Source organism: Ptychodera flava, chromosome 20, assembly GCF_041260155.1.
Source record: "Ptychodera flava strain L36383 chromosome 20, AS_Pfla_20210202, whole genome shotgun sequence".
Classification (NCBI taxonomy): domain Eukaryota; kingdom Metazoa; phylum Hemichordata; class Enteropneusta; family Ptychoderidae; genus Ptychodera; species Ptychodera flava.
Window position 1 is genome coordinate 22,038,371 of NC_091947.1, and position 20,154 is coordinate 22,058,524.

The 20,154-nt window shown below is 39.9% G+C and overlaps 1 protein-coding gene across 1 annotated transcript; it reads left to right on the forward strand.

The window, feature by feature from the left end:
- The first annotated feature begins 86 nt into the window (after positions 1-86).
- On the forward strand, positions 87-16,075 carry LOC139120314 (transient receptor potential cation channel trpm-like). The gene is made up of 5 exons (XM_070684642.1): positions 87-194; positions 9,793-9,962; positions 10,399-10,648; positions 10,732-10,804; positions 13,842-16,075. The coding sequence occupies exons 1-4, from the start codon at positions 118-120 to the stop codon at positions 10,799-10,801; spliced, it is 567 nt and encodes a 188-aa protein (XP_070540743.1). The 5' UTR covers positions 87-117; the 3' UTR covers positions 10,802-10,804; positions 13,842-16,075.
- The last annotated feature ends 4,079 nt before the right edge of the window (positions 16,076-20,154 follow it).

Genomic DNA, 20,154 nt, shown 5'->3' on the forward strand with positions numbered 1-20,154 from the left:
ATAATTTATTTTATATCCTCTCACTTTTTCATTGAGTTAGTCTCTTTTATTTATCTTGTCTTAATCTTAGCTGATGAAGAAATGGATGAAGATGCACCACGGACGGTCACATCGACCATGTATATCATTTTTCTTGGTTTTTACCTATTCGTCGGTCATCTTCTAATGATGAATCTGCTGATTGCAATATTCAAGTAAGTGGTGCCGTTAAGTATTTGCAGTAAATGCTTTCAGATTGCTATCCATTGCCCCGAGGTTGATTATTTAAGAGGAGTTACAGTAATTTATGGCGGTCATCCTCGCTTCATAAGGTGGTTGTTATGAAAAAACATTTAATCCAATGTCTCAGTCTATGTGTGGCTAAGAATCCTATTCTTATGATTTAACATTTATTTTTGATGTCAGAGAATCTGAATATACCAGGACCTACACAAGTTGACTTTTTCACTGTCAGTAATATTTTTTGCAATATCACTTGTTCATCGACTGTGACTTGTGTTTAGTCTTTCTCTACTGAACGACTAATATTACATCTAATATCAACCTACAGTTTTGTCTTTTGTAGATAGGTATTAGAAATACGAATTTTAGAAACTGTTTTTACGCTGTGAAAAGGGCGGAGATCTTCCAAAATATCCGCCAAAATTAAGGGAATGGCGGACACGTCATAATATTAGATTAACAAAACGCAATCAACTCATGCCTCGGCCCATTTAAGCCTCTTATCACAATGGAACACAATGGCATCGATATAGTAAAAAATTGGCCGACTAGCGGGAAATACAGTACTCGTTAAAATAAAGAGCAAAGTTAAAACAAATACAGTAAAATACTAACCGACCAGCGGGAGATAAAACACTTGCAAAGCAGAGACTAAAAAGCGCAGACGTTTCGGGTGCAACCCTTCGTCAGTACTAAAACTCGCTAGAGAAACGTGAAAACACAAGAAAGAAAAACAGCCAATCAAACAAGGGAACGATCAAACGCGTTAAAATATGCATTCATACCGGCTGGTGCCAGAGTACCGAGTTTAAAAATAGTGGCCTGTTCGAGTTTATGGCGGGTAGAGTCTGTGGTGGAGATTATAGCAGACACTGCCATGTCGGACCGACCGCGGTGGGGTGGTGTACAAAAATGCTTGGCCACCGGATATGCGAGCTTGTTGTCGGTCACAGTGCGAAGATGTTCAGCAAAGCGATCGCCTAGGCGACGCTTTGTTTCGCCAATATATAGCATGCTGCAGCGTCTGCATTTGATACAATAGATGATATTAGCCGACGTGCATGTGAACACGCCGGAAACATTGACTCTACCACGCGGGCCCTGAATGAAATTGGTTGTAAAAGTATGTGGGCAGGTGTTACATACTCGACGGCCACATGATGATGTTCCAGTAGCGCAATTGTGATTAGGTAAACTGGAACGCACCAGCCGGTCTTTGATGTTCGTGTCACGTCGAAATGCCATGATGGGAGGTACGGAAAAAATATTCTGTGTGTTGGGGGAGTTGGTTAAGATGGAAAACTCCTCAAAGATGATTTTACTGATTCTATGATTAAAAGGATGGTATGTTAATACAAGAGGAATGCGATCGCATTGAGAACGGGTAGTTGACTTTAACGCATCCTCCTGCGTTAATGGTTCAACGCGCTCTTTGGCTTTGTCCACTACAGAGCGGGGATAACCCGAGCCGAGAACCAAGTGCTAATAGTGTCAAGCTGCTGCTCAAAATCCTTTTGGTCAGAGCAAATGCGCCGAGCGCGTAGAAACTGTGAAAATGGAATGGATTCCTTGCACCGACGGGGGTGAGCTGAGCTGTATAGAACATATGCATGAGAGTCTGTGGATTTATAATGTATGGAGGTAGACAGCGAGTCCTCATTGATATAAACTGATATGTCAAGAAATGCAACTGATATGTCTGAAATAGTGGAAGTAAATTCCAGTGCGGGGTGAAAATGTGAAACGAAATCAATAAAATTATCCAATTCTGTGCGTGAACAAGATGCTGCACCAAAGCAGTCATCAATATACCGTTTAAAGAGCTCGGGAATGTGACCGGTATATGTTTGTATTATCTGTTTTTCGATGTAACCAACGAATAAAACAAGCGTAAGAAGGTCCCATGCGTGTACCCATGGCAACACCGCGAACTTGTGTGTAGAATTCACTATTAAAGTTGAAGCATTTAAAGTTAATACTAATTCAGCTAAGCGAATTAAAACGTTTGTGGGTGGATCCATAACGTCGCGTCGGTCAAGACAATATGCAAGGGCCTGGAGACCATCCTTATGAGGGATGGAAGTATAGAGGGCCTTAACATCAAGTGTGAATATATATCTATGGGTACCCGTAAACTTAAAGCTGTTGAAGATCTTGATGGCATGAGATGTGTCTTTGACAAAAGTGGGGAGTGTATAACGATGCCGGCAAAAATATTGTCAAGGAATGTTGAAATGAGTTCGGTAGGGCAGGAACAAGCAGAGACAATGGGGCGGCCAGGATTACCGGTTTTATGGATTTTGGGTAGTAAGTAAAAACGAGACGTGCGTGGATGTGAGATGATCAATGATTTTGCATCGTCGGGCAGAAGTTTATCAGAACTAGATCACTGATAGTACGTTTGACGATATTATTGTGTTTATTGGTGATGTCGGTGTCAAGATGTTTATAGAAAGATGTGTCAGAAAGTTGCCTTTGTGCCTCAGTAATGTATAAATCTTTACGCCATACTACCACAGCCCCTCCCTTATCGGCAGGCTTAATAACTATGTTATCGTTGCGAGATAAATCGCGCAGAGCCTTGTATTCAGCTTTAGAGATATTGTGTGTTTTTGATTTACTGGTGTTGTTGATCAGGCGATTAATTCTGTGTTGACAGATGTTGATGTAGAGATCAAGTGTGGGGTTACGTCTTGAAGGGGAGTCCAAAAAGACTCGCGTTTATTAATGTTGGTAGAATATGGGTGGGTCCATTGTCGGAACCATTAGCTGCTGAATCATCAGTCGTATCTGATTGACGTTCATGAAAAAATTCCTTCAAGCGTAAACGGCGAAAGAAAGAATGCACATCGTGACGTGAGGTGAATTCGTCGGTTGAGTTACGGAGCGGGATGAATTTCAACCCTTTAGACAGAACAGAACGTTCGGAATCTGAAAGGGGCAGGTCGGGAGGAATGGTGACAACAGGTGTGATTTGCGATGAATTCGGCGTGGTGTTTTGTCGAGTAATTGTCGGAAATTTATCAACCAAGTTTTGGATCATTGATCATCTCACATCCACGCACGTCTCGTTTTTACTTACTACCCAAAATCCATAAAACCGGTAATCCTGGCCGCCCCATTGTCTCTGCTTGTTCCTGCCCTACCGAACTCATTTCAACATTCCTTGACAATATTTTTGCCGGCATCGTTAATACACTCCCCACTTTTGTCAAAGACACATCTCATGCCATCAAGATCTTCAACAGCTTTAAGTTTACGGGTACCCATAGATATATATTCACACTTGATGTTAAGGCCCTCTATACTTCCATCCCTCATAAGGATGGTCTCCAGGCCCTTGCATATTTTCTTGACCGACGCGACGTTATGGATCCACCCACAAACGTTTTAATTCGCTTAGCTGAATTAGTATTAACTTTAAATTGCTTCAACTTTAATAGTGAATTCTACACACAAGTTCGCGGTGTTGCCATGGGTACACGCATGGGACCTTCTTACGCTTGTTTATTCGTTGGTTACATCGAAAAACAGATAATACAAACATATACCGGTCACATTCCCGAGCTCTTTAAACGGTATATTGATGACTGCTTTGGTGCAGCATCTTGTTCACGCACAGAATTGGATAATTTTATTGATTTCGTTTCACATTTCACCCCGCACTGGAATTTACTTCCACTATTTCAGACATATCAGTTGCATTTCTTGACATATCAGTTTATATCAATGAGGACTCGCTGTCTACCTCCATACATTATAAATCCACAGACTCTCATGCATATGTTCTATACAGCTCAGCTCACCCCCGTCGGTGCAAGGAATCCATTCCATTTTCACAGTTTCTACGCGCTCGGCGCATTTGCTCTGACCAAAAGGATTTTGAGCAGCAGCTTGACACTATTAGCACTTGGTTCTCGGCTCGGGGTTATCCCCGCTCTGTAGTGGACAAAGCCAAAGAGCGCGTTGAACCATTAACGCAGGAGGATGCGTTAAAGTCAACTACCCATTCTCAATGCGATCGCATTCCTCTTGTATTAACATACCATCCTTTTAATCATAGAATCAGTAAAATCATCTTTGAGGAGTTTTCCATCTTAACCAACTCCCCCAACACACAGAATATTTTTTCCGTACCTCCCATCATGGCATTTCGACGTGACACGAACATCAAAGACGGCTGGTGCGTTCCAGTTTACCTAATCACGATTGCGCTACTGGAACATCATCATGTGGCCGTCGAGTATGTAACACCTGCCCACATACTTTTACAACCAATTTCATTCAGGGCCCGCGTGGTAGAGTCAATGTTTCCGGCGTGTTCACATGCACGTCGGCTAATATCATCTATTGTATCAAATGCAGACGCTGCAGCATGCTATATATTGGCGAAACAAAGCGTCGCCTAGGCGATCGCTTTGCTGAACATCTTCGCACTGTGACCGACAACAAGCTCGCATATCCGGTGGCCAAGCATTTTTGTACACCACCCCACCGCGGTCGGTCCGACATGGCAGTGTCTGCTATAATCTCCACCACAGACTCTACCCGCCATAAACTCGAACAGGCCACTATTTTTAAACTCGGTACTCTGGCACCAGCCGGTATGATGCATATTTTAACGCGTTTGATCGTTCCCTTGTTTGATTGGCTGTTTTTCTTTCTTGTGTTTTCACGTTTCTCTAGCGAGTTTTAGTACTGACGAAGGGTTGCACCCGAAACGTCTGCGCTTTTTAGTCTCTGCTTTGCAAGTGTTTTATCTCCCGCTGGTCGGTTAGTATTTTACTGTATTTGTTTTAACTTTGCTCTTTATTTTAACGAGTACTGTATTACCCGCTAGTCGGCCAATTTTTTACTGTATTCCTTCACACTTGCTGCAGTTTTATCCCTCTTTTGAGGTCATTTGTAATTTTTATAGTCTATTGCCACTGCGTCTCGCTTTTTATCTTTCCGTTTTACCTTTCGCTTTAAACCTTTCATGATTGTGGTTTATTCGTCTTGTGCTTCAGTGTCCACGTCACTACGGGTTCAGTCTGTTTTCGCTCATCCACTCCCGGTTTTTTACGTCGTGTCTCCGCGCTTCCGAGTTTTGCCCGCGTGTTTTTCGTGACCGCGTCCTGCTTCAACTATGCCGTCTATTAAACAACTTGAAACTCGGTCTTTATCATCTGTGAAAACCTTTTTGTCCTCCTTGCATCCTGACGTCAGCTTCCATGGCTTCAGGTTGGCCAAATACACATTTGCAAAAACCCGTTTCTGTAGTCATGTCTCCTTTCTTTCTACATGCAACCGTAACCGTTGCTTGCCCTCTGGTTTCAATATTCACGTACATCCGTCCATTTTTACACCAGCTGATTCTCATTATCGTCAACGTATACAATTCCTGTCTAACAAATTTTCTTGGCAGTATTTTAGAGTTACTCTCAATCACATGCGTCAACGTGTTTCTTTTTTTACAACTTCTATTTGTCAAACGAAACGCACTCTTTCCTCTCTGTAGCACCCACCACTTACAGGAATATCATACAATACATACGTAAGGAAAATGAGTCTCTTCACAAGTTTTTAACATCTCAAAAGTTAAAAAAGATTCAAACTTGGTTGATAAATTTCCGACAATTACTCGACAAAACACCACGCCGAATTCATCGCAAATCACACCTGTTGTCACCATTCCTCCCGACCTGCCCCTTTCAGATTCCGAACGTTCTGTTCTGTCTAAAGGGTTGAAATTCATCCCTCTCCGTAACTCAACCGACGAATTCACCTCACGTCACGATGTGCATTCTTTCTTTCGCCGTTTACGCTTGAAGGAATTTTTTCATGAACGTCAATCAGATACGACTGATGATTCAGCAGCTAATGGTTCCGACAATGGACCCAACCCATATTCTACCAACATTAATAAACGCGAGTCCTTTTGGACTCCCCCTTCAGGACGTAACCCCACACTTGATCTCTACATCAACATCTGTCAACACAGAATTAATCGCCTGATCAACAACACCAGTAAATCAAAAACACACAATATCTCTAAAGCTGAATACAAGGCTCTGCGCGATTTATCTCGCAACGATAACATAGTTATTAAGCCTGCCGATAAGGGAGGGGCTGTGGTAGTATGGCGTAAAGATTTATACATTACTGAGGCACAAAGGCAACTTTCTGACACATCTTTCTATAAACATCTTGACACCGACATCACCAATAAACACAATAATATCGTCAAACGTACTATCAGTGATCTAGTTCTTGATAAACTTCTGCCCGACGATGCAAAATCATTGATCATCTCACATCCACGCACGTCTCGTTTTTACTTACTACCCAAAATCCATAAAACCGGTAATCCTGGCCGCCCCATTGTCTCTGCTTGTTCCTGCCCTACCGAACTCATTTCAACATTCCTTGACAATATTTTTGCCGGCATCGTTAATACACTCCCCACTTTTGTCAAAGACACATCTCATGCCATCAAGATCTTCAACAGCTTTAAGTTTACGGGTACCCATAGATATATATTCACACTTGATGTTAAGGCCCTCTATACTTCCATCCCTCATAAGGATGGTCTCCAGGCCCTTGCATATTGTCTTGACCGACGCGACGTTATGGATCCACCCACAAACGTTTTAATTCGCTTAGCTGAATTAGTATTAACTTTAAATTGCTTCAACTTTAATAGTGAATTCTACACACAAGTTCGCGGTGTTGCCATGGGTACAAGCATGGGACCTTCTTACGCTTGTTTATTCGTTGGTTACATCGAAAAACAGATAATACAAACATATACCGGTCACATTCCCGAGCTCTTTAAACGGTATATTGATGACTGCTTTGGTGCAGCATCTTGTTCACGCACAGAATTGGATAATTTTATTGATTTCGTTTCACATTTTCACCCCGCACTGGAATTTACTTCCACTATTTCAGACATATCAGTTGCATTTCTTGACATATCAGTTTATATCAATGAGGACTCGCTGTCTACCTCCATACATTATAAATCCACAGACTCTCATGCATATGTTCTATACAGCTCAGCTCACCCCCGTCGGTGCAAGGAATCCATTCCATTTTCACAGTTTCTACGCGCTCGGCGCATTTGCTCTGACCAAAAGGATTTTGAGCAGCAGCTTGACACTATTAGCACTTGGTTCTCGGCTCGGGGTTATCCCCGCTCTGTAGTGGACAAAGCCAAAGAGCGCGTTGAACCATTAACGCAGGAGGATGCGTTAAAGTCAACTACCCGTTCTCAATGCGATCGCATTCCTCTTGTATTAACATACCATCCTTTTAATCATAGAATCAGTAAAATCATCTTTGAGGAGTTTTCCATCTTAACCAACTCCCCCAACACACAGAATATTTTTTCCGTACCTCCCATCATGGCATTTCGACGTGACACGAACATCAAAGACCGGCTGGTGCGTTCCAGTTTACCTAATCACGATTGCGCTACTGGAACATCATCATGTGGCCGTCGAGTATGTAACACAAGTGCCCACATACTTTTACAACCAATTTCATTCAGGGCCCGCGTGGTAGAGTCAATGTTTCCGGCGTGTTCACATGCACGTCGGCTAATATCATCTATTGTATCAAATGCAGACGCTGCAGCATGCTATATATTGGCGAAACAAAGCGTCGCCTAGGCGATCGCTTTGCTGAACATCTTCGCACTGTGACCGACAACAAGCTCGCATATCCGGTGGCCAAGCATTTTTGTACACCACCCCACCGCGGTCGGTCCGACATGGCAGTGTCTGCTATAATCTCCACCACAGACTCTACCCGCCATAAACTCGAACAGGCCACTATTTTTAAACTCGGTACTCTGGCACCAGCCGGTATGAATGCATATTTTAACGCGTTTGATCGTTCCCTTGTTTGATTGGCTGTTTTTCTTTCTTGTGTTTTCACGTTTCTCTAGCGAGTTTTAGTACTGACGAAGGGTTGCACCCGAAACGTCTGCGCTTTTTAGTCTCTGCTTTGCAAGTGTTTTATCTCCCGCTGGTCGGTTAGTATTTTACTGTATTTGTTTTAACTTTGCTCTTTATTTTAACGAGTACTGTATTTCCCGCTAGTCGGCCAATTTTTTACTGTATTCCTTCACACTTGCTGCAGTTTTATCCCTCTTTTGAGGTCATTTGTAATTTTTGGCATCGATATATGCTGCCATTGTTGTGCTTCCATGCACTATATATGTTTAGGTTACACCCACTTTATGCTTCAAGCCATCATATATTTAACTTGAAAATGCTGAAATTCACACAGTTTGGGCCTCCTATGACAAAAAAAGCAGCCAGTCCTAACGTAATGTACAGGCACCCATGCTAAGGTCCGTGTCGATAGACAAAACACCTATGGCCGCATCCCCATTCGACCTGCCTCTCCCATACGTCGAGCAGTCAAAAGTCAACGCCTTGGCTAACCTTGGTTACGTCATTGGCCTTGCTCCTAACACATCATAGGCTACAAAAACACAAACATCCTATGGCCAAGGCAATTCTGGCGTAGCTACGTTCACCATCCAGTTCAAACGCCTGGCCTCAACTGCTTCCATGTCTCCCTCGCATACTTGGCATTTTACCATCAACACTTAGCGATTCCTCTGGCTACCTACCATTGCTTCTTCGCCTCCAAAGCTGAAATCTACAAGCAGGATGACTGGCTAGGCTATGGTAAAGTTTTTTGCATGAACGCTGCTCGCTATCATGTCTAAGTCAACGTGAGCAAGCCCGACCCAGTGATCAACTTCCTGCATCTCCAACAACACCCACACCTCCTGCTTGCAACATGCTTCACCTGCGGTCAACGTGCCATGTCATAACTGAGTGTCCTAAACGCTCGAGCAGCACCAGCAAGTTCTAGGAAAGCTCTGAAATCAAGGAGTTGATGTAGCCCTGAAATGCAACTTCCTGTACTATTTTTATCGGTTTTTGTAAAAAGTCGCGCTAGTTGTAAATGGCGAAAATAGCTTGTCCGGAGTAAGTGATCATAAAGGTAACACATATGTAAAATCATCCTTGATGAACTTCCCCTTCGATCATTTTTACTTCATCCATATTCCTAATTTTCACATTTGATGAAATTTTTTAATTAGGGATATATACCTTGATTAACTTGATTGAGTTAATTTATGGAGAACATCTCATTACTAATTTGCATATTCAGCGAACTTTCCTAATTAGAGATATACATCCGGATTGGCCTAATCAAAGTTGATAAAATGTGCTTTGAACATTGAAGACACTATGATCTAACATTATTGAAGTCATTTAGAATTTTGGTTTTAGCTAATCAGTAATTTGCGAGTGAAATGAACTTTCCTAATAAGGGTTGCGTATCTTGATGGAATTAACTTAGTTGACGAAACGTGCTAATTATATTGTCTGAAGGGCCGGGGCTTAGCAGTCTTATAATCTGTAAGAACTGTAAACTTATTCTATCTCAGTTTTCGTTGGAAATATAGTTACATTTGTGATTATCTTGAATGTATATGAGGTACTTATCTGTAAATAAAAACTGCTCATGTTTCTAAATTTTTCCATGTGTTTACATTTGCAGTCGCGATATCGAAAAGGTCAATGAAAAGTCTAAGGAGATTTGGACATACGAACATTATATCTTACATGAACAATTTTCGGAAAAACCTGTCCTCCCCGAGCCATTTTCCCTGTTGGCCTATTTTTATTACCTTGTGAGATTCATTATCAGAAAATGTTGCTCAAACGATGGTACGTATCATTTTGCCCAGCACTTTGAATATAGTTTTGTGCAGTATTAAGTAGACATATAATAATTTATCTCGTCTCAATCAATAATGTACTGGCAAATCTCCATATTGGCACAAACTTATTCTTACACGCCGTATGCCAATTCTAGAATTCAGCTAAATGTGTAAGCGGGCAATGTTTGTATACTAAATAATTTATTTGGGAAAAATTTGTGGAACTAATGTTGATTGTTACATTGCACGTTACTGTTATGGTGATGTATTTTATAGAACGCTATCAATTAAAAAAAAACATTATCAATATTTTAAATTTAGGATTAATTGCAAAATTGAAAAACAAATTTAAGTGAATAGTCCAAAGGCATTTTATTCGCCTTTGTACACACAAATAGGACGATTGAATTTATCTGTATACCTTTCAAAATTATTTGATGCAGAGCAAAGTGACGGTAATACCATGGCATGCACGGAATTCGTACAAAAATGTATGAGTCAATACAAGGAAGAAGAAAAGCAATCTCCGGATCATTCCCACGAGCAAATGATATCACAGTTGAAACAGATTTGCGATGACATTAGGAAGCGAAAGCTTACGGTTAACACTGTTTATATTAATGCCACGAAAATCAAACACAATACCAATGCAATCGATGAAGATATTAGTGGAGAAGACAGCCTTGGTAAAAGGTGAGAGGAAATCATTGTTTCTCCTTTTTGCGTTTTTCTGTGATAATGGAGTGCTTCATCAGGGTACTTTGACTACTCTGCAGGATGGAAGCCTTTGAAAAGCGAGTGATGGAGAAGCTAGATGAACTTGTTGGCGCAAAAGATAAGAAGTAAAAGGTAAGTCTTATTTGTCGTATAGCGTCAATCTACATCACTGAAAACGACTTGAAAATATTTAGACGTCACACTATAAAATTTGATACATTAATTACCAAAACGGATGGAAAATGTTTAAACAATAGCAGTACAAAGCAAGTATTTTTTGCCGATCTTTCTGAATACCACGACCTCGCCTCTCAAATGCTTGCATCGGGGTAGGATATGACACTCGAAGAAAGCCAGCTTCAAGGCTGAGGAAACAAATGGCCCTCAAATTAAAATGAATTCGTTCTAAATCATTTTGCAAATGAAACATTAACCACTTTGATGAAGTAATGTATTTAATTAAATAGTAAAGATTTTCATTTGGGAATTATTATTAGCGACCAGCAAATAAGGACACCATACGAACATGTCACATACTGAGAGGCTGAAATTTCTGCTTATTTCACATTTGTGCATTGCATGTAATTGGCCGTGTTTTTTTTTTCACTTTGACATTAAAATGCCCAGCCATTTTCTCTGAGAGATTTTAGTTTCTACGACATATCCCTGAGTAATTACTATAGCGATGAACTCGCAGTAAATGGCAACAGAGCAATATGTTAAGAAAATAAGCTTTACGTAAAACATTAGTTTTGTCCTCCAAAACTTGAATTTGTAAATTTGAAGCTTGACAAAATAACTTTTTCAGCAAACTATTTTATATTTACCAAAAGGAGCCATAGGTCGTCGGTTTGGGCAAAAGGCGAACAACCCTGATACTTCCACTCGGTTTAGAAATAGTGTTATATTGACATGTTGTGATTAATTTCCTTTCAAACAAAACTAAAAGCGAAAAAAGGATGACTGATCACCTTCGGGGATATTTAGAAATCACAATATACTGTCCTATCTCCAAACAGCCATAAAACATCCCATGTGCCCTAGCTTATTATGTAACTTGTGTTAGCGACATCTGCATATCTCTGTCTAGTTTAGTATCAACGAGGTCATAGTTATATCGGCATGCCTTGCTAATATTAAAGAGCATGTAAGTTATATGGCGATTTTCACAATGCAGGTTGACATGTGCGAGTGATTCACTTTAATTTTTCAACCTGACACGATTGTTTCTTCCGAGCCATTAAGCATGGTCGGCCATACATAAACTTTCCTGAGCGACAGGGAGATTACTTCGTCGTCATTCAAGAGAAATTCCTCTAATTGGATGTAAGATTAACAAAGACAAATCAAGAGTGTCGCCAAAATACTTGAAACACCTTTAAAGTAAATGTTGAGACACGTGCACTTATCTTATATACTACATCAGCCATAGTACCATTACGTGGCGCAAGTCAATATATGTACCGATGTGTGTGGCCACCTATCAGTCCTTGAAAAAAAAACTTTTGAGGTACAGTCCTTGGAAGAACTTTGAATGATTAAGTATTTAGAAGACTTAACTGTAAAATTTTAACAACCTAATTCCACATCATTCTACTTGTGTATGTTTTAAAATCGCACCATTAGTGTTACTTCCCTAAGACAGTGAGCCATCTTATCTCAATCAATTTGCTGCATTTAGATTGGATTGATAATAAGAAATAACAATAGCATATTGCTCTGCAACTCTGCAAAATCAACTGTAGCAAACTAGCATAGAAATATATTTTGGGTTGCTATGGACTGTTCAATGTCTGTAGCTATAAGGTGATGTTTCTGTCTCCAGAACTTGACGTTATGCGAAATGTAACAAGTTTTAGACGCCAAATGGTTTGCTTGTTTGATTCACCCTCTGACCCAAGCACATGGATTAGTGTGCATGTGTGCTTAACACGCACTTCATTGAAGTTCACTCAAAATTTCAATCATTCTCGATCAAGGTGTTAAGCGAGACAAGAGGAAGGATGACCAAAAAATTGAAAGTTTTACAGTTCCGTTCAACTCCGGCCAATTGAGGGTAGTATACAGTTTTGTTTTGGTTCTGTTAAGTTTTAGAAGAGTTTGCTTCTTCTTGATTTAGGATGTGTTAAGTACACCGTAATCAGCTGTTACAGTTTTCAGTGATATTTAATGAAAGAGCTAGCATCGTTAAAATGCATTCGACCAAAGAAAGGACTGCAGTGAACTAATGACCGTCAAGAGTGAGAAAAATTCTATGATTCAATCTGAAAGAGATTGCGTTAGAAGGATGTATTAAAATAACATTTTCATGGCTTCTTCTTTTTCTCTTGAATGAATAATTGTATGCACCATGATTCTATTTATAGAACCTAAAGTTAATGTTTTAATTTTTATCGAAATGGGTCACTTAAAATGGTAAATTGAAATATTTAATTGCAAGTCTAGCTTGATTGATATATACGACTTATCCTGAAAAAATATGTTTACCGAAATGCGGTGTTCATTACATAGAACTTGAATTTTTCAAACGTTAGAGTATCACTCACAAAACCATACTACTCTCAAGACTACAAGTTCTATCACGATCTATCCATTTTGCCTGTGCACAGAGGTTTTTAAGAGCTTGCCTGTAGCCACTACGTTATCCCTGACTGAACATAGAGGTATTCGGCATAAATTACGTACTTTATAACCAGTGTTTGACACGGCTTAATCACTATGAATTCGTGTTATCCACTCAGCCTGTGTATGTCAAATGAGACCGGGTCCCCAATCGGACTCATATCGGTCATCTTAGGGAAATATATAGTACCACCTTTTGTCGGCCACGTTACACAAATATTTGCACATCAATGTATATTAGTCACAACTCATTTTGGATAGTTTTCTTGCATCTGCTACGTGTAACAATACTTTCAAACCTTATGGTGAATACTGAATGAAATTATTTTGGTTTAACGAGCTGAAGGGGCATACCAGTAATGAGTCATTAAAAGCCTCTTGAACTTTCGGTTGAATACTGACATTGACAAAAAATAAGCGAGATGGTCGCCGATTGGGATCACTTGATAAGCCGAAACATTTTAATAAACATCTAAACTTTAAATATCAAATGAATATACTTCTAGCTGTGACCTGATTCATGGTAAGATATCCTATTTTTTTTTAGAACAAAGAAACCACTTACTTGAATGAGACCAATGAAGAATATCTTATGTGTGTGTCTTCACGAAGTATGCAACTTACAAGTCTATCAGTCTTGAAGAAAATCGGAAGGAAGACTTTACTTTTCTACGATTGGACAATGAGTTTTAACAAATTTATAAACTAATAACAATATAAGATTTTTCCTCAGACCCCTATGCCAATTTTACGTTCGTTTATCGCATTGGCAGTTTTGGAGTTCAAATATAGATCTGGTCATTTTCATGATTACGAAAAAACAGATAAGATTTGAGTATATAATTATTTGGTGTGACACTTTGATTTACTGTGTTTTTACGTTTCATTTTTACGTGATTTGAAACCTGATGTTCGAGGTATTTTTGTTTACTCATACATAGCTCACTCAATAGCTGAGGGCTCTCCATGGACCAAAGAAACTCTCTATTCTTTCATTTTTCTTGGGGTATATAGCAGTTTTAATCGGATAACAAAGCGTGTATTATGTTGTTTCAAAACAAACATTCACTTGAAGCAAGAAAGGATAGTTCTGAGAAATGCATGTTCTTCAGAAATCGATGTCACCGGAAGGACAATCAAGATAACAACACTGAGGGCGTTGTACAGTCGCCGTCGAAGTCTCCCTGTTTACAGGCTGTAACTATCTGACTCAACGACATCCCACAGATCGCCAATTAGCAATACTCTTTCGTCGGGCAAATGGTTACCTACCCTCGGGCACATAGTTCAATGTTTGAGCTTAGTATAATATGTAATATGCTCAAAATTTGTATAGAGGAAGAGTGACACAATTTTGATCGAATGAACTATTGGGAACTTATGGGAATTCCATAACTATTAATGTTGCAAAAATTGGCAAACGTTCACACAGAATGGAAACGGCACGAGTTCGTCTAGAGCCTGGATCGACCATGGATTGTTGTAACACCTATACGACATGCAAAAGCTCACATGACATGATATGGCCTCACTTTACAATGAATTTTTCGTGATACAATGTCTATGCTTACCATCAATTGTTCTTGGTGCATACGAAGTCTGGAAAGGGTCTGTAGTTGCAAACGAGTTTGATGTTCATGCCTATTCCAACTTCAAAAAAGATCGGCACGATTGACTGACCATGAAGATAACTGACCGGTTACCATGGGCCAAGTCTCAGAGTGGGAAATCTGCGGTATAATACCATTAGGTGAAGTTAACTTTTCATAATTGTGACACAATAACAACTGATGATACAACGATGAATTTAGGCAGACACCAATTCTTCACGTTTTTTGTTATACGAGTTACCAGTTTTACACTGTTTATTTAACACGTTGCTAGGCAGAACTTACCTATAGTTCCGTCAGTTTACTTCGCAGACTTGATACATTCCGTGTAAAAGTACGGTTCCAATGAAAGGCTTATGTCTCGTCTGCTTTTGTTTCGCCTCGCCCTACTTTATTGTGCTTAATCCCTCCGCTTACTTTACTTCACTTCTACTTAAAGTTATGTCTTCATTTTTTGACCTCATTTTTCACTTTTAGTAAAAGTGTACCACTCTACCTTTCCTATCGTGCAACAATTTTACTGAGAAGGAGTCGATAAATTCAATGTAGTACAATTGTTCGATGCATGAGCAAAAACAGTTTTCTTTGAGTTTAAGCCAGAGAAGCCGACTCCATGACAAACCATATTGGTAGAAACGAGAGTGTTAATCCTTCTAACGACTATAAGTTATGTCACATTAAGAATTCTCGCGACCTGCCCCGCACCATTTCTGTAAAGCACAAGCTACCGAACATGCGCTGGCTTGAACGAGTTTGACGATTTGAAAATTTGATATGAGTGACTCTTAGTTTAAATTTTACTACTGCCAGATTTATTAACTAAAATAGTTCGAAATTAATAATGAAACAAGACAAAAAGGCTGTGACTGCATTCCAATTTTCTTGGTGTTATTGTCAGATCTCGAATTCGTTTTTCCCTCCTGATGTTCGAGTTTTTTGATTTCGTTTACTCACACTTTAACACGTGTTGAGGGACTGTGATTTACTCATACCTTGCCGACTAAATTGAGCAAACAGAACGGTGATAGCCGAGGGCTCTCCATGACACTCTTTATTCTTTCATTGTCTAGAGAATATAAAGTATTTTAAATCGTACAATAAACCGTGTATTTTCTCGTTTAACAACGAACATTCACTTGAATTAGGAAACTGTTCTTCAGAAGTCAAAGTCAACTAGAAAGCATTTGCAAGCAAAAGCGAAGTTCCAGAGACCAGAGCAGCGGAAGAAACAAGAGAATGTGTGACAAAGATAGGTGCAGAATGAAAGAGTGCTTTGGATTTTAATATTCAGGGCTGATAGCAGTAAACACCATAATACAACTAAAAGCAAGGCAGTCCGGGGAATTACAGTACACAGATTACAAATGCCTACATGTACGGTAAAAACGCAATAGATACATACGGGGGCGACAACGCACGGAAATGTTTATCAGACGACATTCTCGCGAGCCAGAGCAATAATTTTCGCTCAGCTGACCTACGCAAAAATCAATCGCTTGACGGGTAGCGCTGAGTTGTTGCCGTAAAGAGGCGTGTCATTTACGACGATGATCAGACGAGAGGAAACATCGGACCTAGGCCGTTGAAATTGAGCCACATGCATTTTCATTTGATTAAAAGCACAGACTAAAACAATTTTCATTGCTATGTCGCTGTTTTTACAAGATACTGACCATTTGATCTTGGAAAGTTGAGTTGCTTTTACGTGCAGCCAACGCATGCCGGTGCATGACAGACAGTACGTTCACTATGAATGCCTAGCTCTGCATGGCAGGGCTGTGTGTTACCGGTTTTAAACGGCCTCCCACCACACCCCCGCAGACTGATATAGGAAAAAACCGCTGGTGGCTCCTCAGAAATACGACGGGCAGTTTCTCCGCCAAAACAGCCGATTTTGAGTCCAAATTTTGCATTGATCATCGTTTTCGAGCACACCCACCTAGCCTAGGTACACGATGTGCCCAGCCGCGCTTGTAAACTTAGGGAAAGGCTACTTTTCTTGTCTCTGTGCGAGCGAGGCGATCGATACGCGGCCATGTTGTTTCATGAGCATTCGGGCGAAACAGTATAGCGCCACGTACGGCGAGTATTTAGAGAAAAATAAAATCAAAAAGCAACAAAAAACAAAGCGAAATAAAGCTAAAATTATTAATAACTGAACGCAATATGATAGTTGAGCAATGCCAAATAAAAAAATAAATAAATAAATAAACAAGAAATGCCCGTAAAACCCGTCCGAGCTGAGCGATGACGTCATAAGCGTGTCGCATTGCATTCTGGGTAATTCTGGTAACATTTGTGTATAGCATGTTCTATGGTAGTAAAACCGGAAATAGAGAAAGAAAGAAAGAAAGAAAGAAAGAAGGAAAGTGAGCAAAAACTAACAGTTCCAGAGCTGGTCTCTGGAACTAACAAGGAGGACAATGAAGGTAACAACACTGAGGGCGTTGTACAATGGCCGTCGTGGTCTCCTTGCTTACAGGCTTTAACATTGCATTCACCTCAGAAAACGAAAGTGAATAGTAATCTGACTAAAAGACAACACACTGCACTGATCACCATGCCATTATGTCTTCAAATGGTCACCTACCCTGGGTCGCATTGTCTCATGTTTGGGCTAAAATATATTATATTGAGGAAGTGGGACATAATTTTCATTGGTTGAACTAATAAATTTTCAACATTTCTCTAGCATTTATTTCCTGATTTGATCAAACTTATGCACGTACACTCTTTAACACATTTTGTATATTCAGCCGTAGACCCTCAATAATATTTTTGGACCTAAACGAGATACCATGTTCAAAAATATATGATTCAGCTGATATTGCATACATTTATCAACACAAGACAAACTTAGTGCATACACTTATCAATAAAATATGCAATTAAAAATATGTGAAATACCTATTCTCAGATATATTAAAGATATCTCATAACACTCTACATAACAAATTACTGATTTTTCTCATTTATATTACGATATTCATGAATTCAACGACTGGCCAAATCTGCTTCACTAAAATGACTGTATGGCCTTTCCGAAGTCCCATACATGTAGCTTTTTGAAGCAACATATTGCTTAAACCCAAGTAGCTGCAAATGTATAATAAACTGATCTCAAAATATCATCTATTTTCTAAGAGTGCTCTTTGAATAAGACTCATTAAAGACTGAATAATTATAAGTGTATAACACTGAGATAAGTGTCGAAAGTGGCATGTAAATTCAAACGTTTTAACATCATTTTAGATTACCCGCCATTTTCAAAAACTTATCATGTGACAAAGAAAATAAAGATTACTACAACAAAATGTGACACCCGTGTGCTGTGCATTCAAGCAAATGGCATCATGCTTGTTCCTTTTATGACCACAACATGTATGTACAGGAAATACTGCTTTTTTGTACTTTTCTGTGGGTGCGCCATTTTATGAGTGCGGCACCCGTTTATTATTTAACTCGTTAAAACACGTAGGCATGGTCCAAATCAGCGAGCAGTGATACTTCTATCCAAGTCCTTCAGTCAGCACATTAACAGAAACCAACTGTGATTTGAAAATAAAATCATGAAAATAATGCATGAAATTCGCAGTTATTGGGGCTTTAACCCCAACACCCTGGCTCCGGTCAGGATTATGTTGATCTATAACACTGTTCATTTTTGGGCCGAATATAATTCAGTTTTGCAAAACCTACCGCAAAAATCTACCTGGCATAATTAGAAGCCCTGCTTCTAACATTACCCAGATTTTGTCCATTGTATTCAGGTGACTGTCAATAGAGCTCTATGGAGTTTTATAAAATCGCGTAATTTAACCTTGTCACCATGCTGTCACCAAAGTAAACGAGATATCATGTTCTCTGGGATTTATTATCTATTGATGGACATAGATAGTATAAGTTCGTCTTGAGCCTGGAAGGACATTGCTCTAAACAGATACGACACGGGAAAGCTCATGTGACATGACCTCTTTTAACAACGAATATAATGTTGGTGGCGCATATGAAGTCTGAAAGGGTTGTCCACTTCGTAAAACATTTGTTGTTTCGTTATCTCCTTGGTTACAGGTTTTAACCTTGCATTCACCTCAGAAAACGAAAGTTAACAGTAACCTGACTCAACGCCAAATCGCTACTATTCTAAACACCCTGCATCGCTCAGTGCACAAGGCAAGATACATTTGGTCTAGGGCCTACCGGATCAGACAGAAGACTGTCAATGCCGTTCCGCCTGCACAGGTGAAAATCTGGAGAATCGAGCGTGTTAGGGTGTTGATTTTCACTTCTTAGGTAAGAGGGCGATTCAAAAATCTTCCTTTCCTAAACTTACGTCTGGCACGGCCGTCCTATGCTTCATCATAAAAAAGTCTTGAGTAGATGGACACCGGTTCTTCTTGTAATCCAGCGTGGATTATTGAAACGCGTTTTTCACCACACTACTCATTTGCACCAAAAACATTGTCAATTACTTAATAAGTAATTGACGACTGTATCAGTTGTTCGCTCATATGCCCATAAGGGATATACATATACATGGTTCAATTGATATTTCGAGCACCTCAGGTATATATGTATCCCGTACGGCGAGCAGTACAAAGCTAGAGCAATCAACTCGTAATGGAAGGATTAGCTTTGAAAAGAAAATTTATCCTAATTGAGGACGCATTTTTGATAACAAGTCTTCAACTTAAAGGGATAATAGCTGTAACTTTTGACCATTTTGTCCGCCCGACCACATGATAAAAACCAAGCTAGATTATATCTATCCCTTCCTAATTGTCGATTGACAAGGAAATAAGTCGAAACTAACACCCGGTTGTGAATAACGAACGGTAATAAAAACGAAGTTCGCGGCGCTTGTGTTTACAAAATGTTAGGCGATCACATGGTATGGAGCACAAGGAGTGATGATATCACTAGCCACGCGAGAGCGGGATTTTAAACGTGATCATATTTATATCCAACTAACGCACAATGTGTATCTGTTTTGATTGTGATGTACGTCCACTGTTCGTTTGAATCTGGAATGCTATTTGTTCAAACTCTTTTTTTTTCTGTTGCTTGAGTATGAGACGTTTCAAGTGGTGATGCATTAGGTCAGAGTATAAAAGAGTTAATTTGGGCCCGGTGCATTAGCCGCCCCGGCATCGGCAGTCGGTGCATCGCCAGCGCCAGGGCCCGAAACGACTGTCACCGCGTCAAAAAGCCCGACACGTCGAGCATTTTTCCACCAACTTCATCCTTCGG